The following is a 23,995-nucleotide window of genomic DNA, read 5'->3' on the forward strand; positions in this document are numbered from 1 at the left end:
TATCCTCCTATTCCTGCCCTCACTAGCCCGTTGCACCGAGAGTACTACCCTTGAGGACCTTTTTAAATTTCTGCCTAACTCTTTGTAATCTCATTTCAGAATCTCAACCTTTTCCCTTCCAATGTCGTTGGTTCCAATGTGGACAATGACCTCTTGCTGGCCCCTCTCCCCCATGAGAACATTCTGCACCCTCTCTGAGACATCCTTGATCCTGGCATCAGGGAAACAACACACCATTCTGCTTTTTCTCTGCTGGCCACAGAAACGTCTGTCTGTACCTCTGACTACAGAATCCCCTAACACGATTGATCTCTCATTGCATTATAGCCAGTCTCAATACCAGAAACTTGGCTGTTCGTGCTACGTTCCCCTGAGAATCCATCACCCCCTACATTTTCCAAAACAGCATACCTGTTTGAAAAGGGTATATCCACAAAAGACTCCTGCCCTAGGTGCCGACCTCTCTCACCCTTCCCGGAGTTAACCCATCTATGTGACTGTATCTGAGACTTTCCCCCCTTCCTATAACTGCCATCTATCACATACTGTTGCTGTTGCAAATTCCTCATCGCTTCTCTCCGTCTCTCCAACCGATCCACTCGATCTGATACAATTCGCATCCAACAGCATTTATGGCAGATATAATCCGCAGTAGCCCTTAAACTCTCTTTAAACTGCCACATCTGACAAGTACATATCACTGCAAAGGCCATTTTTGCTCCTTCACAATCTACAGACCCAGAAAATAACACCATCTTATTCCTCTACAAACACTGCCCCAGGTTAAATTAATAGCTATGGCTTATATTTTAAGTTTCAAGGGACTTCTTTTGGACAGACTTAAAACAACAGCTAATTTATCTGATTCTGTGCTGTGAACTTCGCCCAACAGTTCCTCCAAGATTAGTTGTGAATTTCACTGTTTGTTAATTTTCCCAGATGCACGCCGATGTTCAGCGATACACAAATTCAAACAGCGAAGGCAGTAACTGTGCAGGTTCTCTCTCTCTCTCTCCTGCATTGCCCTCACCATGTGCTTCCTTTGTCTACTCTTCTCCCTTTTAAAACTACTGTTGTTTTGACTTTTGTTTTTCCAAAGTTCCAAAACAATGCAACAGCATATAAAACAGTAATTGCTGCTCCTGGAATTCGAGGAAATCACCTCCAGCACCTAAAATACCTCAAAAAAAGGAGCAGCTCTTACAGCCAGAAATGTTTCCTGTCCTCCATCTTGGATTACCCAGAATCCTTGGAAGGGACGCAGTTCCACCTGAGTTCCAGGATAAAGGTAGCTGGGTGACAGTCAGAAGAGGGAGAGGGAATAATCAGCCACTGCAGGGATCCCAGTGGCCATTCCCCTCAATAATAAGTCTACTGCTTTGGTTTCAGCAGAGGAGACAACCTACCAGGGGAAAGTCACAGCGGCCAGGTCTCTGGCACTGAGCCTGGCTCTGTAGCTCAGAAGAGAAGGGGGAGAATAGGAGCGTGATATTGATAGGAGATTCAATGGTTAGGGGAACAGACAGGGGATTCAGTCGTCATGAACGAGACTCCTAGATGGCATGTTGCCTTCTAGGTATCAGGGTCAGGGATGTCTCGGATTGAGTCTACAGGATTCTTAAGGGGAGGATGAGCAGTCAGCAGTCGTGCTACACATCGATACCGATGACATAGCTAGGAAAAGGGATGAGGACCTGAAATATGGAGTTAGGTTGGAAGCTAAAAGGCAGGACAAGCAGAACATAATTTCAGAATTGCTACTCGTGCCAGGGGTTAGTGAAGCTAAGAACAGAGAGTAAGTGCAACTGAACATGTGGCTGCAGAGCTGGTATAGGAGGGAGAGCTTCAGATATGTGGATCATTGGGCTACCTTCTGGGGAAGGTGGAACATGTACAATGAGGACGTGTACCAATATCCTGGGGAAGAGGTTTGCTAGAGCTCTTCCAGTGGGTTTAAACTAGTTTACCAGGGGAATGGGAACCAGAGCTACAGATCAGAGGATGGTGTAGCTGGTTAACAGGCAGATACAGCGTGCAGAGTCAGTAAGGAAGGTTAAGACAGTTGATAGGGCAAAGTTGCAGTGTGATGGGTCGAAGAGAGTCTATTTTAATGCAAGAAGTGTCAGGAGTCATGAACTTAGAGAATGGATCAGTACTTGCTGCTATGACGTTGTGGCCAATACAGAGACTTGGATATCACAGGGCAGGAATGGTTGTTGGATGTGCTGGGGTTCAGATGTTTCAATAGGGAGGGAGGTAAAAGAGGTGGGGAAGTGGCATTGCTAATCAGGGATAGTATAACAGCTGCAGAATGAGATGTCATTGAGGAGGGATTGTCAACTGAGTCAGTATGAGTGGAAGTCAGAAACAGGAAAGGAGCAGTCACTTTATTGGGAGATTTCTATAGACCCCTGAAAGCAACAGAGACAGAGGAGCAGGTTGGGAGGCAGATTATGGAAAGGTGCAGAAGTAACAGGGTTGTCGTCATAGTGACTTCAACTTCCCTAATGTTGATTGGAACTTCCCTAGTGCAAATAGATTGGATGGAGCAAATTTTGTCAGCTGAGTCGAGGAAGGAATGGGCTCAGTGGTTAGCATTGCTGCCTCACAGCACCAGGGATCCGAGTTCAATTCCAGCCTCGGGTGACTGTCTTTGTGAAGTTTGCACATTCTCCCAGTGTCTGTGTGGATTTCCTCCAGGTACTCCGGTTTCCTCCCACAATCCAAAGATGTGCAGGTTAGGTGAATTGGCCATGCTAAATTGCCCATAGTGTTCAGGGATGTGTAGGTTAGGTTCATTAGTCAGGGGTAAATATAGGATAGGGGTTACAAGGTAGCCAGGAAGGAAGTGAAGAATGGACTTAGGAGAGCTAGAAGGGGGGCATAACAAAGCCTTGTTGGGTAGGATTAAGGAAAGGTTTTTGCCCGAAACATCAATTTTCTTGCTCCTTGGATGCTATCTGACCTGCTGTGCTTTTCCAGCACCACACTCTCGACTCTAATTTCCAGAATCTGCAGTCCTCAGTTTCACCTAGGATTAAGAAAAAAACCCAAAGCATTCTACATTTATGGGAGGAACAAGAGGATGGCCGGAGTGAAGGGAGAGCCGATCAGGGATTGTGAAGGGAACTTGTAACTGGAGTCGGAGGAGGTAGGGGAGATCCTTAATAAATAGTTTGCTTTAGTATTCTCTACTGAGAGGGACCTTGTCATTCGTGAGGACAGCGTGAAACAGGTTGATATGGTCAAACAAGTTGATGTTAAGAAGGAGGATCTGCTACCTCCTTGAGGAAATTTTGAAAAACATGAGGATAGATAAGTCCCCCCAGATCAGACGGGATATACCCAAGGTTACTATGAGATACGAGGGAAGAGATTGCTGTGCCTTTAGCAATGATCTTTGCGTCCTCACTGTCCACTGGAGTAGTACCAGGTGATTGGAGGGTAGCAAATGTTATTCCCTTGTTCAGAAAGGGAATAGGGATAATCCTGGGAATTACAGGCCAGTCAATCTTACATCGATGGTGGGCAAATTATTGGAGAGGATTCTGCAAGACAGGATTTATGATTATTTGGAAAAGCGTAGTTTAATTAGAGATAGTCAGCATGGCTTTGTAAGGGGCAAGTCATATCTCACAAGCTTTATTGAATTCTTTAAGGATGTGACAAAACACATTGATGAAGGTAGAACAATGAATGTGGTGTATATGGAGTGTAGCAAGGCATTTGATAAGGTTCCCATGGTAGGTTCATTCAGAAAGAAAGGAGGCATGGAATACAGGGAAATGTGCCTGTTTGGATACAGAATTGGCTGGCCCATAGAAAACAGAGAGGGTGGTAGTATTCAGCCTGCAGATTGGTGACCAGTGGTGTTTCTCAGGGATCTGTTCTGGGACATCTATTCTGGTTTTTATAAATTCTTTGGATGAGGAAGTGGAAGGGTGAGTTGGTAGGTTTACTGATGACACAAAGGTTGGTGGAGTTGTGGATATTGTGGAGGACTGTTGTAAGTTGCAACGGAACATTGACAGGATGCATAGTTGGGCTGAGAACTGGAGGATGGAGTTCAAACTGGAAAAGTGTGAAGTGAATGCAGATTACATGCTTAAAGGCAGGATTCTTGGCAGTGTGGAGCAAAGGGGAATCTTGGGGTCCATATCCAAAGATCCATCAAAGTTGCCACCCATGTTGAAGAAGTCCTTATGCCTAGAATGTTGATTCTCCTGCTTCTCAGATGCTGCATGAACTGCTGTGCGTTTCTAGCACCACACTTTTCAACCCATGTTGATAATGTTGTTAAGGTGTATGGTGTGTTGGCTTTCATTAGCAGAGGGATTGAGTTAAAGAGCTGCAAGGTTATGCTGCAGCTCTATAAAGCCCTGGTTGGACCACACTTGGAATATTGTGTTCTGGTCACCTCATTATAGGAAGGATGTAGAAGCCTTAGAGAGGATGCAGAGGAGATTTACCAGGATGCTGCCTGGACTGGAGGGAATGTATTCTGAAGAAAGGTTGAGGGAGCTAGGTCTCTGCATTGGAGCCAAGAAGGATGAGAGTTGACTTGATAGAGGTGTTCATGATGAGAGGCTTAGAGTAAATAACCAGATACTTTTTCCAAGGGTGAAAATGGCTGTCATGAGGGGGCGTAATTTTAAGGTGATTGGAGGAAGGTTTAGGAGATATGACAGAGATAGGTTCTTTGCACAAAGACTGGTGGGTGTGTGGAATGTACTGCCAGCAGCGGTAGTAGAGTCAGATACATTGGGGACATTTAAACAACTCTTGGGTAGACACATGTATGATCGCAAAATGAAGGGTAAGTAAGTTAGTTTGATTTTTGAGTGGCACAACATTGAGGGCCGATAGGCCTGTATTGTGCTGTACTGTTCTATGTTCCAAGTTTTAAGAATACATCAGAAACTGGAAATTCTGCAATAATTAACTCACTTCCTGACTCAAAGTCTTTTCTCCACATACAAAGCCCATCAGGGCTATGATAGAAGGTTCTCCATTTGCCTGGATGTTTGTAGCTCCTACCACATTCAAGTAGCTTAATACTGCCATCCAGGACAAAGCATCCCTCCTGATTGATACTCACCAACTGCTTTAAGCATTCACTTTCTCAAAGACAAGTTACCTTCAACCAACATCAATGCAGAATCCATCAACGATCAGCAGCTTCAAAACTCATGACAACTATCACTTAGAAGGGCAAGGGCAGTAAATGCATGGGGATAACCTGCCTACAAGTTCCCCTCAAACGTCACATACCACTGACTTGAAACTATATCACTGTTACTTCATTGTTACTATCAAAATCATGGATCTCCCTCCCTGACAGCACGGGATTTCCCTATACCAGGTGGATTGCATTCAAAAAAGTAGCTCACGAACATCTTGTCAGATACAAGTAGGTATGGGCAACAAATGTTAGCCTTGCTAACAATGCTCATCCCATGAAGTAATCATTTTTCAAAATTGTACTTAAGGGTATTTAAGGGAGTCTAGATAGGAATATGAAGGATTTGGTGATAGGGTTAAATGAAGTAGGTTACAAATTTTTTTATATCTAAAAGTGCTGTGACATGCAACTGAATTTTTCCTCATCATCACAATATTATTTTGTTCATCTATTAACCAGTACATTACAAGTTTATATGATCAGTATACATATTAAGAATAAGTCATTTGGCCTCAAGCATGCTCTGCCATTCAATTAGATTATGGCAAATCTAATAGTGTTCTCATTTCCTGTCTCCCACACCCTCACAACCAACATCCACTGCCCCCTCCAAAACAACCTATGACTTCCAAGTCAAAAATCTACTGGTGAGTTAATATTCAACAGCTTTGTCTCCAACACTGAGGTAGGTAAGAGAATTCCAAATGCCCAGACAGCACCCTCTGAAGAAAAACAAAAAAAAATCTCATATGTATGGAGGAGGAGAGTAGGAGGGCACTCATGTACACAATAAGTGTTAGCATAGACCAGTTGGTCTGAATGAACTATTTTTATGCTGTACATTTGATGTAACTCAACATGTGTTCTGTTAGCTTTTAAAAGTGGATTACAGATAGTAATTCATTTTCAGATTCAGAAGCCAAAAATGTGCAAGCTTTGACGTTATCTCAAATTCTTGCTTGATTTCGGTACTTTGTAGTTCCAAAAATGTTTACGTAATCTCAACAAATGTTAGCAATTCATTGTTTGACAAATATTTCAAACTGTAAAGGAAAATAGTGCAAGGTTTGCTATATTTAAAATTATTACAACATTAGGTTGTTTTCCACAAAGACCCTGTTTTGTATAAATTCTGTACTTTAACAGAAGTAACAGCTGTCTTGAAAATGCTAACTGTACTATAGTTAGTTACATGTAAGTAGTCAAATAAAGACCCATACTAGATGTTCTGATTGACTAAATAAACATTGGTTACCAACTTCTAAAGCAAACTTTAAACATTGTCTTTTTGTGTTCAGGTCTCAGGATTTTTTGCCCTACATTTTTAATCTTTATCCGGTAAGTGAATTTTAAATACTTTTCTGAATCAGTATTATTTTTTTCTTATTCATTCATGGCAGGTGAATGTAGCTGGCTGGGTCAGCATTTATTGCACATGCTTGCGGTTTTCCGAAACACTTAGGCTACATCATAATACATCTTGTATGAAGATTTTGTACTGACCTGTCCAAGCTACAAGAATTGCATGGTTTTTGTCCTGCTCTCATAACACACTCACTGCCTATCTTAAAAGCAAAATACGAAGACTAATCTTCATCCTGAAAGGTGAATTGACATCACATCAAACAATCTATAAATAATTGAGTTAAAGCTGAATACAGTATCAAATCCATTCAGATCTCTTTGGGCCTTTGGGAAAAAAACCCGTGCTTGGCCCAAATGGAATAAAGTAGATTTAAAAGCGAATTTTTTCTTCCCAAAGGACCTGAACTCAGTACGTCTGCAGGTCCACTTTCAAAAGGATATTCAGCTTCTGGATGTGTGGATAAAGGATACATGACCCTGTAATAGAATAATTTGAGGTGTGTCTCAAATTTGTTTTCTGTCCATGATGGCTTCAATTTTAATCTTTGAGATAGGTTACAGAAATTGGGAAAATACCTGACTTTCCTTACCCTCCTCAGTAGAAAGTGCATGCAAAGATATGATCATCATTGCCAGTCAGTCATTGGGTGCAGCACTAAGTCAGGTCAGCTGACCTGGGAAGCAGGGTTGGCAGGTGCCAAGGCAGACCGTTCCAAAGGCTTGTTTTGATATTGTGAGAGTTATTCCAGTTACAATGAAACATTAAGGCCCTGAAGCCTTTCTGTTCCACATTCCTGTTCATGTCCCAAACAGACCTCAAGCCCCATTCCTGCCACCTCATACTTCTGTATCAGGTTATAACCCTCCACTCCACTCATTTTCCCTATGCCAAGCAATGGCACTTCCATTCACTGTACACTGTATAGAACCAATAAGCCCACAGTGACATTAGAGTCTGTAAAATACCTGCAAGATTGTCAATTATTCATTCCTTTTCAGCACGTTAAAATAAAAACATCATTTTATTCCAGGTCAATAAAAGTATCAATCCATCCATAGAGTTTACGGCATCACTAATAAAGAATGTAAACTCCTGAAATCTCTGAACCTTGATAAATTAACATTGGCATTTGACAGCAGAGTTTAGAATGCTAGAACAGTCAAGCAATTTTTGCCCTTGGTTCAGGCGTTTCTACAAAATAATGGATTTCTGGGCTCTTGATCAAGCCTCATTATATTTTAAGGGTAGATCAGAGAACAGGGTTAAAATAAACTAGGACAGCAGGTGCAGATGCTGTTGTAAACCCCAAATCACCTCTGAAAAATCAATCATGGAGCTGACCAATTAGAAAAGGCTTGAACCCTGCATACATGGGACAGATGAATTCTGGGAAACCTGCTCCTCTAATCAGAAAATGCCCAAACCTTATCAGGGTCTGAGTGACATGGCAATGGTGAGATTTATGGTAGAATCAGATAATCAGTATAATGTGGCTCAATGTTGGGAGTATCTCAGCTTTGACTGGCAGAATGGCAAATTTCTCACTAGGCAGCAATTTCCAATTAAGGGAGATTATTACTTGATAAATGTAATGTCAGCAGTCCAATATACCTCATTAATATGCAGGTTCCTTTCAATCTAAATGCATTAAACAAGCTAGACATCAAGAAAACTCAACTTGGAAATCAGAATGGCTACCTGGCAAATTCAACTTGCCACTTACTCCAAGGATCTACGTGTTGAACACAGCAGCAATATCTGAGGGCATGCTGTATGAACCCTGGCCAACACACCCCATGTCCACATGCATTGGTATCTGATATGTGCCAGCATCCAAGAACATTCATGTCACTTACAGTGTGCATCAACACCAATGCTGCACCTCAGGGTGCAATGACAACTATCATTATAATGCTACAGCAAAAACACTGTGCTCAGAGACACACGCCTGGCTCATGGACTGGACATGGCTGGATCTCTGGGCTCTTCACTCACTGTTAGTAGTGCTTACTCACTGAGCTTATCTAGATGCTGACACCAGTCCTGCCTTGCATCACCTTACCTTTTTGCATTTTGCCACTCAGCCAGGGACACTAAGTTCACACTGCTGCTATATTGCTGTACGATTCAGCACAGGAAGCTTGTCATGGTTGTCAGCAGGCCTCAGTCAGGTCAAAAGGGATAAGCTTCTGAAATAACTACACAGAGGCAGGTATCCCATCACTAAGGCCCTGGCCCTGGCCCTGGCCCTGGCCCTGGCCCTGGCTATGGCTATCCTGCAGCTCAGAGTCAGTCACCTGAACTAAGGAGAGTTTCATTTTATGGTTATATATTTTTTTCTTTTTTTTGTTACAGATGTTGTGCTTATTTTTCCCCAGCACCCATGTCATGTGTTTGCAGGTGTCAGACACAGTGAAAAACAACAAGTGTGTAGATCTTTATTTATATTCCACCACCAGGAAGAAAGGAAAATCTTCTGGTTATATACTTTTTTATTTTTTTTTGCGGTAATGCTTATTTTTTTCCCCAGCACCTATGTTATGCGTGTGCAAGTGTGAGACGCAGTGAGAGACACAAGGTGCACAAATCTTTATTCAGTTTCCACCACCAGGAAGAAAAGAAGTACCCAAGTGGCCAGTGAAAGCAGTGCCCTTGACATCAAAGGGCAATGCTGTGTGATCAAACAGTGAAGGGGAGGTCAGGGATTAAATCAAAATCTTCTGGTTATATTTTTTTGAGCATTTCAGCGATGGAGAGAGCTGCTGGATAAGCTCGGGGTGTTTTCTTTGGAAGAGGGAAGATTGAGGGGGAACCTGATAGAGGGGCAGAAGATGATGAGGGTTAAAATCAAAATAGAATTGGAGGGGGAAATAATGCACTCCACTCCCTATGGAGAACACTTCTCTCTGAAAATGAGATTGTGATTTTTTTTCTTTTTTGTTGAAACCTCCTAACCCACCTAACTGCAGTAGTGTTTATATTTTCCCCAGCATCCATTTTGTGTGTACACAGGTGTGAGACACCATTAAATTATATATTTTTTTCACACACTGGTCCAGCTCCCTCAAGAGCTCTGTGTGAACAGAATGTCTGACAGTCCTGTTCCTTTTGTTTCACCCCCCACACTACCACCTAACTGCTGTCGCTTATTTATTCCCCAGCACCCATGTTGTGTGTGTGCAGGTGTGAGACACTGTTAAATTATCTTTTTTTTCTTTTGAGGTTTTTAAGAAAATCAAAAAGGGAGTGCAAACGCCCACACCCAATATATACATGGTCCACGGAACTCCTAGTTATATTTTTTTTTTTTTTCTTTTATAATTTAACCCCCACACTACCACCTAAGTGCGGTAGTGCTTGTTTTTTTCCCAGCACCCATGGGAGACAATGAGAGACACAAGGTGCACGAATCTTTATTCAGTTTCCACCACCAGGAAGAAAAGAAACACCCAAGTGGCCAGTGACAAGCAGTGCCCTTGACATCAAAGGGCAGTGCTGTGTGATCAAAACAGTGAAGGGGAGGGGAGGGACTAAATCAAAATAGAGTTGGACTCTCCCCTCTTTTTTTTTTGGAAAACACCCAGGTGGCCAGTGACAAACACTGCCCTTCACATCAAGGGGCAGTGAACTTCTGGTTTTATTTTTCTCTTTTTTTTCTTCTTTCTTTTTTTTTCTTTTTTTTTTCTTTTATAATTTAACCCCCACACTACCACCTAAGTGCGGTAGTGCTTGTTTTTTTCCCAGCACCCATGGGAGACAATGAGAGACACAAGGTGCACGAATCTTTATTCAGTTTCCACCACCAGGAAGAAAAGAAACACCCGGGTGGCCAGTGACAAGCAGTGCCCTTGACATCAAAGGGCAATGCTGTGTGAGCAGACAGTGAAGGGGAGGGCAGGGATTAAATCAAAATCTTCTGGTTATATTAGTCAGCCAGGGCTTTCCTAATTGGCCCAGGTTAACAACCTCAATCAATATCCACATAGACAATGAGGTGAACCTGATTCCAATCATTACAGCTTCGATCAGGTAATCCCAACACTGTAAGTCAAGGACAGCCTCTAACAACAGTCGAGAGGATTGGAAGCCATCATAGAATCCCCACAATATGGAAACAGGCCATTTGGCTCAACAAGTCCACACCGACCGTCTAAAGAGTAATCCACCCAGATCCATTCCCCCACCCAATATTTACCCCTGACTAACGCACCTAACCTACACATCCCTGAACACTATGCACAATTTAACATGGCCAATTCACCTAACTTGCACATCTTTGGATTGTGGGAGGAAACCAGAGCACCCAGATGAAACCCAAGGAGACACGGGGAGAATGTGCAAATTCCATGCAGACAGTCACCCAAGGCGGGAATCAAACCCAGCTCCCTGGCACTGTGAGGCATCAGTGCTAACCACTGAGCCACTTTGCTGCCATCAGTCAACCACTCAAGACCAAAAGTCAGGATGCACTCCACAATAGTGGTGAGGAATCAAATGTCAGCGGGTCATCATCAGTCTTGACTCTTTCTGCTCTTCTGGAATGACAAGAGGCAGAGTTTGGGGGAGATTAAGCTGTTACTTTCCATGCAGGTGGGGAGGCATCTCAGGGGTTGATTATGGTGTGTAGAGTGCATGCAGGGTTAGTGATGTCAGGAGTTGGAATGGACATGAGTGAGTGACAAGGTTCCACATTGTTGGCTAATTAGTAAAGGTAGGACACATGGGATTCAGGGTGAGCTTGCCAAGTGGATACAAAGTTGGCTTTATGGTGGGTGCTGGTGGGAGGATGTTTTTCCAACATGGAGGCCTGTGACTAGCAGTGTTCCACAGGGATCGGTACTAGGTCCACTTTTGTTTGTAATTTATATAAATGGTTTGGATGAGAATATAGGAGGCATGGATAGTAATTTTTCAGATGACTCCAAAATTTAGTGGATGGTAAAGAAAGTTATCTAAAATTACAAAGATATCTTGATCAATTGGGTTAATGGGCTGAGGAGTGGCAGATGGAGTTTAAATTGGACAAATGTGAAGTATTGCATTTTGGTAATACAAAAAAGGATAGGACTTATACAATTAATGGTAGAGCCCTGGGTAGTTTTGTAAAATAGAGAGACCCAGGGGTTCAGGTACACAATTTTTTTAAATTTGCATCACACGTAGACAGGGTGTTTAAGAAGGCATTTAGCACGCTTGCCTTCTTTGCTTCGACCTTTAAGTATGGAGTTGGATCATCATGTTGAGTTTGTACAGGACGTTAGTGAGGCCTCTTCTGGAGCACTGTGTACAGGTCTGGTTGCCCTGTTATAGGAAGGATATTATTAAACTAGAGCAGGTAGAGTCATAGAGATGTACAGCATGGAAACAGACCCTTCAGTCCAACCCGTCCATGCCGACCAGATATCCCAAGCCAATCTAGTCCCATCTTCCAGCACCCAGACCATATCCCTCCAAACCCTTCCTATTCATACATCCATCCAAATGCCTCTTAAATGTTGTTACTGGGAATGGAGGGTTTGTAATATAAAAATAGACTAGAAAGGCTGGGACATTTTTCACTGGAGAGTAGGACGTTGAGGGTTGACCTTATTGAGGTTTAAAAAATCATGAGTGGCAGAGATAAGGTCAAAGACAAGGATCTTTTCCCTAGGCTGGGGGAGTTCAAAAGTGGGGGCCATATTTTTAAGGTGAGAGGAGAAAGATGTAAAAATGACATGAGGGTAATGTTTTTACACAGTGTAGTTCATGTGTGGAATAAACTGCCAGAGAAAGTGATGGGTGCAGGTACAGTTACAACATTTAAAAGACATTTGGATAAGTTCATGAATAGGAAAGGTTTGGAGAGATATAGGCTAAACACAGGCAGTTTAGTTTGGGCACATGGTTGACGTGGACTGGTTGGACCAAAGCATCTCTCTCCATGCTCTATGACTCTGTGACTCTATGAGTGAGCGAAGATGTTGCAGGCATTAGTGAGAGCGGTAGAGCAGGAATGGGAGGTTGGTACAGTAGCAGAGACAGAGTGAGCGTCAAGTACCAGAGAGAAATTGTTGACACTTATGCTGGGGGAGTGGAGAAGGTTTTCCCATAGTGCTGGGAATTAGATCATTACCTTCTTCCGACAGTGTTGAATTGAATTGAATTGAATTAGGTTTATTGGCACATGTACTCACATGATTGCAGTGAAACATTTACAAGTCACCACTTATGGCACCATCTTTGGTACAAAGGTACCTAGGTACAGAATCTTAGGTACAAAACAGAAGCAAAAGGAAAACAAAGTTTAAAAAGTTGAACATTACAGTTCTTATTAAAAAAAATGAAGAGCAAAGAAACAGTTAACAGTTCAACACCACAATCCAAATGCACCTGGCCATGCTGGCTTGCATTCCTCACAAGGCCGCGATTTGCCTCACATTCGGGCTCGACCGTGTGCCCGCTGCTGCCCCGGACTGCCTGCTGTTACTGCCTTGCAGTCTATTCCTGTTACTGCTGCAGCCTCAGGCTGGCTGCTCCCACTCTCGACTCTGTCCTCCCTGGGCTACCTGCTCCTGCTCTTGCCACTGAGCACAACGGGCTGCCTGCTTCCACACTGCCACTAGAGTCCTGCTATAGTCGTGCTTCAGGCCCCTAGCCACTTCCACACTCTGGACCTCGAAGAAGTCACAATGCTGCTGACCACCAGAGTTCTTTCTGGGCACACCAGCCTGGTGGCTGACTGACAAAGCCCCCAACTGCTGCTGTCACCGCCACTGCCTCCACGACGGAGCTCCCTCCAGAAGGTAAGTTAAGAAAAGAAAATCTAAAAACCTATGGAAGGAAAAGAGCGAGAATCGAAGAAAGAAAGGCAGTCGGAGTCTAATTTAGGAGCCATCCTTCACCGCCATTTTGAAGTGTTGGGCATTCCTCCAGTGTCTGAGACTCCGTTTACCCAGCAACCTGTCTGCATTGCAAGGTGCTGATTTCGCCTTGTTTTACAAGTCTGGGGTAAATGTCAGAAACCGTACACTGTAGCTCTGAACTGACAGTGTTTGCCTGGGTACACAACAGGCTTTTAAAAAGAGAGCAAGAGCAAGGGATACTGATGAATTCTGGGATATCTGCTCAATGGAGTAATTCTGGGAATAGCATGTGGTAAGATGGGGGCCAGAATTGGGCTTGATGGGTACCATAAATATGGGGTAGGCGATTAATTATGCAAGTTTGATAACATATAGTGAGAAATCTCATAAGGCTTTAAGGTGGAAATCTTCCAAAAATATTGGTATGAGCTAAAATAATATAAAATTCAGTTCTCTGATGTTCTCTGCAATCTGTTGCACCCCATCCTATCTTAGTTTTCCTCTCGGTTGCTGTTGCTGCTCTGGAAGAGATATAGTCAGATATTTGAGAAGCAACAAAACTAAGAGAAGAAGCCTTTGAGTGGATGAAAACTGAAAGAATTATGGATGTTGTAAATCAGAAACAAAAACAGAAGTTGCTGGAAAAGCTCAGCAGATCTGGCAGCATCTGTGAAGAGAAATCAAAGATAACATTTTGGGTTCAGTGACCCTTCCTCAGAATTGATGGTAGCTAGGAAAATGTTGGTTTATATTCAGAAGATAAGGTATGGGGAAGTGGAAAGGAATAAATGATGTGTACAGATAGAGCCCAAAGAGAGAGAGAAGAAAGTTGGACAGACAAAGGAGTTGAAAACAATCTGGCTGGGAGATTTAATAGCTGTTATTGGAGACTGTTAGTGGCTAACAATAGGTACTGTGTAATGGCAAACAATGTGATAATAAGGTCAGGTGAGTGTGTGGTAGAGGGCTAGGACATGTCGGAGTTCAGGCCCTAAAATTATTAAATTCAATATTGTGTCTGGGGGACTGCAGGGGCCCCAAGCGGAAAATGAGGTGGTGTTCTTCCAGCTTGCACTGAGCTTCAGTGGTGCAATGTAGCAAGCCTAAGGAGAAAGTGAGGACTGCAGATGCTAGAGATCAGAGTAATCGACTTGGAGAAAGTGAGGATAGTACAAAGATGTTGGCCAGGGAACATGGTGGTGTGTTAAGGTGGCAGGCAACTAGAAGCTGAGGGTCTTTTCTGCAGGCAGAACATGAATGTTCTACGTAGCAATTACCCAGTCTACGCATTGTATCCCTATTGTAGAGGAGACTGCATTGCTAGCAGCAAATGCAGTAGCCTAGATTGTATGAAGTGCAGATAAAGTGCTACTTCACCTGGAAGGTGTGTCTGAGCCCTTGCATACTGAGGAGGTAGGAGTAAATGGGCAGCTAGACACTTTTGCAGTTGCAGTCACAATATACTGATACTGTGCAGATGGCTCAAACTGAAAGCTTACCAAAGGCTGCAAATGCACAGATTATTGAAATATGAAAGGAACTGGCTAACAAATCCTCCATAACATAAATCAATTCAAGAAAGATGTTGCTGATGCCACACTAAAGACATTTCTAATTATTGATGTTGCTTGGTTATTCTGGAGCAGTGGGTGGATATTATGTATGGTTGGGGAAGAGACTGTTTATAATGTATAAACCCACTAGATGTGGGTTTGAGATGAATCTGTGTATGATGTTGGTAGAAAAGTGATGATAACAATATGTGTATGTGATGTAGGGAGTGAGCGGCTGACAAGAATGTATTTATGGTGTTGGGGGAGAGGGGCTGATTAATTGTTGGTTTTGGATGGGAGAGGTTGACCATGTTACATGTCGAGTGCTGGGGGAGTAGAGGCTGATTACAATGTGCATATGCTGTTAGGGGTGAGGGACTGATTACAACGTATATGTTGTGTTAGTGGGGAAGGGCTAATTACAATGGCCTGAATTGTATAAAATTTGGCTGTCAGTTGTATTCCAAGAAGGTTTCTCTCCAGAAGACCAAGCAAGTGTTGCAATCATCCAAAACTTGCTTCATCAACTACCTACCATTAATTAGGCATTGCTAATGTCTGATGTTAGCCTGATTTTACCACTTGTCATAGCCATAAATACTCATCACTGCTGCGATCTTTGGTGATGGCACCATCTTTAAAAGATTCTGTGCACTGGACAAGCTCTATCAGTTGCACAGTTCATGATGTTTGCCTTATATATGACAAAGGCTAAATGCCACCCTGCTGTGCGGACAGTGACTTTGAGATCCTGGTGGATTGGGTGATGCAGAGGAGGTCTGTTCTCTTCTCCCAGAAATGGCAATGCAACCAGACCTTGCCAGCCTTGTCTAATGTTGCCACCAGTATAGTTGTCTCGAGGAATGCTCATTGGTGTAGAAAGAATGTCACCAGGCTCATAGTGCCCATCTATTCTTGGTTACCGCACATTCACCCTATAACTTCTGCTGCACCAACCTCATCAAAAATCATAGTCTACCACTCTCAGTGCTGCATGCAATATCATTTCCCACTTGCTCTAACGCATCTAATTCTCCTTCACACTATTAATCCTGCATGGCCTCTAGGTGATGTGGTGCCGACTTCTAGCTCCTCACTCTCTACAAGAAGAGGATCCTGACCCTGACAACCCTGAGGGACTGGCTGACTATGCCCACCCTCTGATATCAGAGGCTGCCGTTGAGTTACTGTGCTGGGTCCCTGTCCAAAGGGTGCCACCCTTAACTTGACTGAGGAGATGGAATTGAGAGGTGGCTATTTGGTTGGAACACATGCATTGTATTTACCTGTAAGCTGCTGACACATGGTCCGGGTGTGAGATTGACATAGAATAGTGCAGCATACAATATGATTAACCTCTTGACTGATTACTACAGGTAACAGTGTTAAGTTGCCCGGTTTTATGTCTGTGCTAGGCAGCAAGGCAAGACAAAGGTACTGAAGTTCTGAAGAATGGTCACTGTACTCACAATATTAATACTGTTTTCTCTTCACAAATGCCTCCAGACCTGCTGAATTTTTCCAGCAATTTCTATTTTTGTTTGTTTCAGTTCTCCAGCATCCACTGTTCTTTGTCAAAAGTACTGTGGGCCTGGTCACTTTGGCTTAGGGGGCAAAGCATGAAAAGGCAAGTAAAGGCATGGCATGGATGCTATGACCATCAAGATGGACTGAAAATGAGTGAGCACTCAAGGAATAAGCAAGTAGTCTGAGATGTAACCTGTAACTTTCTGTGAACTGGGTAGTGCTTGTTGAAGCGTGCAGAGTGTCCTTGCAGCACTTTGCAATGATAGCTACTAGTGTGCCCAAAAGTGTAAGTGGTTTGAATATGTGTCATTAAGGTGCAGAGAGGTCGGTACGTTTTAGATGCCAGAGTCCATGGAAATGGAGTGAATGCATCCTTTGCCCATGGAGCATCCTCTGAGATGTTGATGCTGGATGTCCAAGATAGAGACAGGAGAAGCAAAGCTACAAAGTGCTTTCACCAGGTTCTACTCTGACTTCTATATTGGAAATTCTCAGCATCTGCTTGCTAGGCAGCAGGTAGTAGATTAGCAACCTGCATTGTAACGAGGTGAGATAAGACAATAATGAGTGAGATAATTAAAAATATGTTTGTTAATAGGCTTCTCACCTCTTTTGAGTGAGAATCTCATCTTGACATCCAGGACTGTGTTGGAAAATGTGATTTGTTGCTCCCAACTTTGAGAAAGGCCTCATTAAACTTCTCAAGCAATGCTCCCAAAGTTTTCATCTTTGCCCATGCCATTTACAGCTTGACATCATTCTACCCAATATGTTTGTAGTTACATGAAGCTAAAGAAATAATGTTTGTTTTATATTTTAGATGAGATAATGCTTAGAATTAAATTAATTCATGATTGGTTGTCAGGTTTTCAATTGGATACTCCTCTCTAGATTCATAATTTCGTAAGTTTGACTCATTCAAAATCAACTGCATTACTTCACATTATTACATGATCCCAGTTTAGAAAGAGAGTAAAATATTGAAAGTGAAAAGATTCAATAGCATTGTATGTATTCAGTCTTTGGCATTTGAGCCATCAAACTGCTGTCATTGGAGAGAGACAACCAGTAGTGCTTTACTGTGAGGGTCACCACATTTCAGGCAGGGGCAGAGATTGAGAAAGCGAGTCCTTCATGATAACCTCAGCCAGTGCAGGAATTTGAACCCATGCTGTTGGCGTCACATATCAGCCATCCAGCAAACTGACGTAATGCCCTACTCTCCATTACCAGGAAACTTATCCTGTGAAACCTCATGAGACTCCTTTTCCCAAACTCTGAGGAAATCTTCATAAAAGCCAATATGACTTCCAATCAAACCTATGGACATGATCTTCACTACTCGACAATTTCAAGAGAAATCCCAGGAACAATACGAACCATTCTACATGGACTTCATTGATCTGACCGAAGCTTTTTACTCAGTCAGTTGGGAAGTCTTTTTTGCCTTGTGGGATGTAGATGTTGCTGGCTGGCCAGCATTTATTGCCTGTCCCTAGCTGCCCAGCTGTGGTAAGCTATCTTCTTGAACTGCTGCAGTCCATGTGTTGTGCATCCTGTCTGCAATGCCCTTTGGGAGAGAATTTTAGGATGTTGCCCCAGTGACAATGAAGGAATGGCGACATATTTTCAGATGAGTGGCTTGGAGGGGAAATTGCAGATTGTGTTGTGTTTATGTATCTGCTGCCCTTGTCCTTCTAGGTGGAAGTGGTTGTGGGTTTAGAAGGTGCTGTATAAGGTATTTGGTGAATTTCTGCAGTGCATCTCGTAGATAGTACACACTGCTGCAACTGAATATCAAAGTGGATGTTTGTGGATGTGGTGCCAATCAAGTCGGCTGCTTTGTCTTGAATCATGTCAAGCTTCTTAAGTGTTATTGGAGCTGCACTCATCCAGGCAAGTGGGGAGTATACCATCACACTTCTAACTTGTGCCTTGCAGATGATGGATAGGCTTTGAGGAATCAAGAAGTGAGTTACTCACCGCAGTATTCATTGGGTCTGACCTGCTCTTGTAGCCACTGTGTTTATGTGGTGAGTCCAATTGAATTTTTGGTCAATGATAATCATAGGAGTAGAGGATTCGGTGATGGTAACACCATTAAATGTGAAAGGGTGGTGGTTAGACTGTTGTTTATTGGAGATGCCATTATCTGGCATTTTTGTGGAATGAATGTTACTTGCCACTGGTCAGTCCAAGCCTGGATATTGTCCAGATCTTGTTGCATTTGAACACGGATTGCTTCAGTATTTGAGGAGTTGTGAATGGTATTGAACCTTATGCAATCATCGGCAAACATCCCTACTTCTGACCTTATGATGGAGGCAAGGTCATTGATGAAATAACTGAAGATGGTTGGGCACAGACACTACCCTGAGGAATTCCTGCAGAGATGGCATGAAGCTAAAATGACTGACCTCCAACAACCACAGCCATCTTCCTATGTGCCAGGTATGACTCTACCCACTGAAGTTGCCCCCGATGCCCATTGATTGCTCAGGGTCCTTAGTGCCACACTCGGTTGAATGTAGCCTCGATGTCTAGGGCTGTCATTCTTGTCTAACCTCTCAAATTCAGCTCTTTTGTCCATGTTCAAACCAAGCTGTATTGAGGTGAGGAGCTGGGTGGCCCTGGTGGAACCCAAACTGGGCATCACTCAACAGATTATTGCTGAGTAGGTGATTGCTTGATAGCACTGTTGATCACACCTTCCATCACTTTACTGATGATCGAGAGTAGACTGATGGGGCGATATTTGGCCGGGTTGGATTTGAACTGCATTTTGTGTACAGGATACACTTGAGCAATTTTCCTTATTGTTGGTAGATGGCAGTGTTGTAACTGTACTGGAACAGCTTAGTTTGGGGAGCAGCAAGTTCTGGAACATATGTCTTCAGTACTATTGCTGGACTGTTAAGAGGGCCCATAGCCTTTGCAGATTCAGTGACTCCAACTATTTCTTGATATCATGTGGAGTGAATCAAATTGGCTGAAGACTGGTATCTGTGATAATGGGGGACCATTGGAGGAAGCCAAGATGGATCATCCACTCAGCACTTCTGGCTGAAGATTGCTGAAAATGCTTCAGCCTTACCTTTTGCACTGATGTGCTGGACTCCTCCATCATTGGGGATATTTGTGGACCCTTCTCCTCCTCCGGTGAGTTGTTTAATTGTCCCCCACCATTCACAACTGGATGTAGCGGGACTGCAGAGCTTAGATCTGATGTGTGGAATTACTTAGCTCTGTCCATCACTTGCTGCTTAGCTGTTGGTACACAAGTCATTTTGTTAGGTGTCCTCACCAGAGTGAGCCTTCATTTTTAGGTATACCTGGTGCTGTTCCTGGCATGCCCTCCTGCAGTCTCCACTAAACCAGGGTCGATCTCCAGGTATGAAAGTGCTATGGTAGACTCTTCCAAAGGGCTAGCTGTCCAGTGAAATTCATCAACATCATCCATCTCCTCTACAACAAGACGTCAGCAATGGTCTTCACTGATGATAATGACAGAATCCTTTGAGGTCAAGACAGGAGCCAACCAGAGATGTGTCATCACTCTCATTGTTCTCTCCATCTTCATCTCCACCACTTTTCTTTTTATCAAGAGCAAACTTCCCAGTCGTATGGACATTGTCTGCAGAATGGACAGAAAATCTTTCACCCTTAACTGGTTCAAATCCAAGAAGAAAAAGACACTGACATTTCTTGTGGCATTTTAGCATGTGAACAACAATGTCATTTCTGCTGTCTCAGAACAGAATCTTGAAACCTCTCTTAATGCCTTTACAGAAGCATGCCGAAGAATTGATCTCAGCCTTATCCTCAAGAAGGCTCAAATCCTTTTAGCAACTTGTCTTAGGTCAGGTTTTTTCTATTAAGATCAATGTGAAAATCCTCCCAAATGTGGAACATTTCCCTTATCTGGGAAGTTACCTCTCATCTAAGGTTGACATTGTTATGAAGATTCAACATCGCAACCAATCTGTGAGTAACACCTTTGGATGCCTAAGGATGAGAGTTTTCACCGACTGTGACATCCATGCTGATACCAAGATCCTTGAGTGTAAGGCAGTCATCCTTCTGAGTCTTTGATACATCTCTAAAACTTGGACTATATATAGATGCCACCTCAACACCCTTACAAAATACTATCAAAGATGCTTGAGACAGATTCTCCATATCAGCTGGGAGATCAAGCAGACTAACATCAGTGTTCTGAAGCAACCAATAGCACCAGTATTGAGATCATGATCATTTGAAACCAACTCCACTGAACTGACAAAGTGCTTAGGATGCCTGAGTTCCAACTGCCAAAGCAAATCTTCTTCGCTCAGCTCAAGAGAAGTACTCAAATGGGAGGAGGACAAAGAAAGCATTTCAAAGACTTCCTGAAGACTTCTCTCAAGAAGTGCAATATAGGTGTCAACACATGGGAGGACTTCGTTCAAAAGAAACCAACTTGGAGAAATTCAGGACTTATACACTTAATGATAAGGTCCGAGGGAGTGTTGCTGAACAAAGAGACCTTGGAGTGCAGGTTCATAGCTCCTTGAAAGTGGAGTCGCACGTAGATAGGATAGTGAAGAAGGCGTTTGGTATGCTTTCTTTTATTGGTCAGAGTATTGAGTACAGGAGTTGGGAGGTCATGTTGTGGCTGTACAGGACATTGGTTAGGCCACTGTTGGAATATTGCATGCAGTTCTGGTCTCCTTCCTATCGGAAAGATGTTGTGAAACCTGAAAGGGTTCAGAAAAGATTTACAGAGATGTTGCCAGGGTTGGAGGATTTGAGCTAAAGGGAGATGCTGAACAGGCTGGGGCTGTTTTCCCTGGAGTGTCGGAGGCTGAGGGGTGACCTTATAGAGGTTTACAAAATTATGTTAAAAATCACACAACACCAGGTTATAGTCCAACAGGTTTAATTGGAAGCACGCTAGCTTTCGGAGCGTCGCTCCTTCGTCAGGTGATTGTGGAGGGCTCGATCGTAACACAGAATTTATAGCAAAAATTTGCAGTGAACTGAAATTATACATTGAAGAATTGATTGTCTGTTAAGCCTTTCATCTGTTAGAATACAGTGATAGTTTTATACTTTTTCACACAGAGGGTGGTATGTGGATGGAATGAGCTGCCAGAGGATGTGGTGGAGGCAGGAACTATTGTAACATTTAAGAGGCATTTGGATGGGTATATGAATAGGAAGGGTTTGGAGGGATGTGAGCCAGGTGCTGGCAGGTGAGACTAGATTGGGTTGGGATATCTGGTTGGCATGGACGGGTTGGACTGGTGGGTCTGTTTCCGTGCTGTACATCTCTATGATTCTGTGTACGGATGCAATTCTTCAAGAACAACTTTCAGCAAAAAGAAGTACGGTAAAGGAACTGGACAAAAGAATGCCAATAATCTCAAGGCCAAGGACCAATTCCACCTCCTAGAAAAACCTGCCAAATGTGTAGTCCGAGTTGCAGCTCCAAGATCAGGTTCAACAGCCACACAAGGACCCACAGAACCCATGACCAAAGACACAGAATTTCTTAGGTAGACATTCATGCTCATTAGTGAGTTAATGCCGATGATTTGTGCCACTTTTTCTATCTAAAGAAGAAAACTGTAAAAAAGTTCGACACAAATGTAAAAGACAATGTTACTACATGATTGTATTTCCAATACAAGAATTGGTGAGAATGAAAATGTAGCTCCTGAAGACAAAAATATTGCCATTGACAATCAAAAAGTGGTGCACAAGAAAGACTCTCAAAGTGCCATCAAAGAAAAACTTTGATCCCTGATCAGGATTCTTGGTGGAGGTTTGTAACCCAAACCAAACCCACAACCTTTGATAACTACTTCCTGAAATTGGAAAGCCCCAAGAATGGAGTTGTGAATCTCAGAATAGGGGGCTGCCAACTGCTTTGAAGGGACTCCTGAGTCATCCGAGCTCCATAAAAATTCAGGCCATAATACCTAATTCTGCTTTTAATCAATAGTGCAGCCAAGAAGTTGTACTGAGTCTGCCAATGGTCTTGGAAATCCCAATCCAATTTTCTCAAAGAATTTTATAATGTTTAATGAATTATTTCATGCCCTGTCTGAAAACTGGTTGCTGAAAGCAAGATAGACAATGACATGCTCAGCGTGTTAATAGAAAAGCCATGATGGTTGTCCTCAGATTGTATTGTCTGAACTGCGGTAAAATGATGGGATGGGGTAAATTCCAAGACTTTTTAAATGATCTTGGTTTAATATGACTATTTATTAGTGTGTCTACATGTGTCGCAGTGAAATATCTTTCATGTTTTCTTGCTGAATAATTTAAATAAATAAGTGTAATATTCTCAATTACTCACTATTAATGTGAACTAAATGTGTATATCAATGCAAGAACGACAAGTAATATTCAGTCCATTCAGATAAACAATACAATGAGCTACTCACAGTCATCTAAGCTGCCATTTGCCAATAATTTTATCCACATCATTAAAGCTGATTAGTTAAATTCCCACTAATATATGCTTTGCAAAAACAACTATTGTACGACTAATTGTTTTTACTACACTCATATGGTACTTCAACTGTGCAACATCACAACCATAGTTTATGATGTTCTCTGAATCATTTAGTGATAAACTTTAAGTGGAATTTTTAAGGAATTATTAGTTTTTCACCTATATTTTGTTTTACTAATTACTACAGGACAAAGACTACTGTGTTATCACAGTACCTCATCTCATCCCAGAATTCCCTTTGCTAAGGGACTTTGTCCGTGTTGTGCCCTACAGCAAGACTACGTTATATCATGAGCTATATGTCACTCATCGCAAAGGCTTGTTAAAGTAAGGACCCTTCAAAAACCAATTTACTGTGCTTTCTTACTTTCTGAATAAGTAGGAAAATGTACCACTTGGTGTGCTGTTAAATCATAGTCCACAGGTTGTTACATGTGTGATTATTAGTGGATGTTGATCTCAAACAGGCCATCAGTTCACACACTAGAACTGGCCTCAAAATTTTGAAAATAGGGAGATTAAAAAGAAGTTGGAGGTCTTGACCCTTACAAATGACCCCTGTTGGAAAATACACAGATTCAGAAGTTAGCTGATGCTAGGTTTGGCTTGCAGTAATGTCCTTTGCAGTTAGAAAGCCTGTCAGCACTCACCATCTCAGCAGAGGAATGAAAGATCACCTCTTGACTGAGGTGTCAGCCAACAGTCTGTGCACAAGGAACTGCATCCTAACTAGAGGCTGGTGTTTTCAAGATGGAAGGTGAGAACATTAGAACAAAAATATCATTTTGAAGAATGATGAAATTTTGGTTTGAAAATGAGCAGATTAGCTTGTGGTGCATTGAATTAATGTTGTGGTGTGGTAGAAGATAACTTGAATTTCAAACTTTTACAAAGTGAGTTTATGATATCTGTAAAGCAATTAAGGGAATCAGTGTATCTGGGTGCCTAAAACCTGGTCTTATGGTTTATTCATGTGGCTTATGCGGAATATTGAGAGTCTGTGGCCACCACCCCCTCACG

The 23,995-nt window shown here is 42.6% G+C and overlaps 1 protein-coding gene across 1 annotated transcript in view; it reads left to right on the plus strand.

The window, feature by feature from the left end:
• The window catches only part of cfap61 (cilia and flagella associated protein 61), a 236,943-nt gene that overhangs the window by 65,710 nt on the left and 147,238 nt on the right, over positions 1–23,995 (plus strand). Inside the window, exons 11-12 of the mRNA XM_043696862.1 lie at positions 6,481–6,520; positions 23,163–23,302. Of these exons, the coding sequence (XP_043552797.1) occupies positions 6,481–6,520; positions 23,163–23,302 (180 nt within the window). The remainder of the gene's footprint in view (positions 1–6,480; positions 6,521–23,162; positions 23,303–23,995) is intronic.

Source organism: Chiloscyllium plagiosum, chromosome 9 (genome assembly GCF_004010195.1).
Source record: "Chiloscyllium plagiosum isolate BGI_BamShark_2017 chromosome 9, ASM401019v2, whole genome shotgun sequence".
NCBI classification, from domain to species: Eukaryota; Metazoa; Chordata; class Chondrichthyes; order Orectolobiformes; family Hemiscylliidae; genus Chiloscyllium; species Chiloscyllium plagiosum.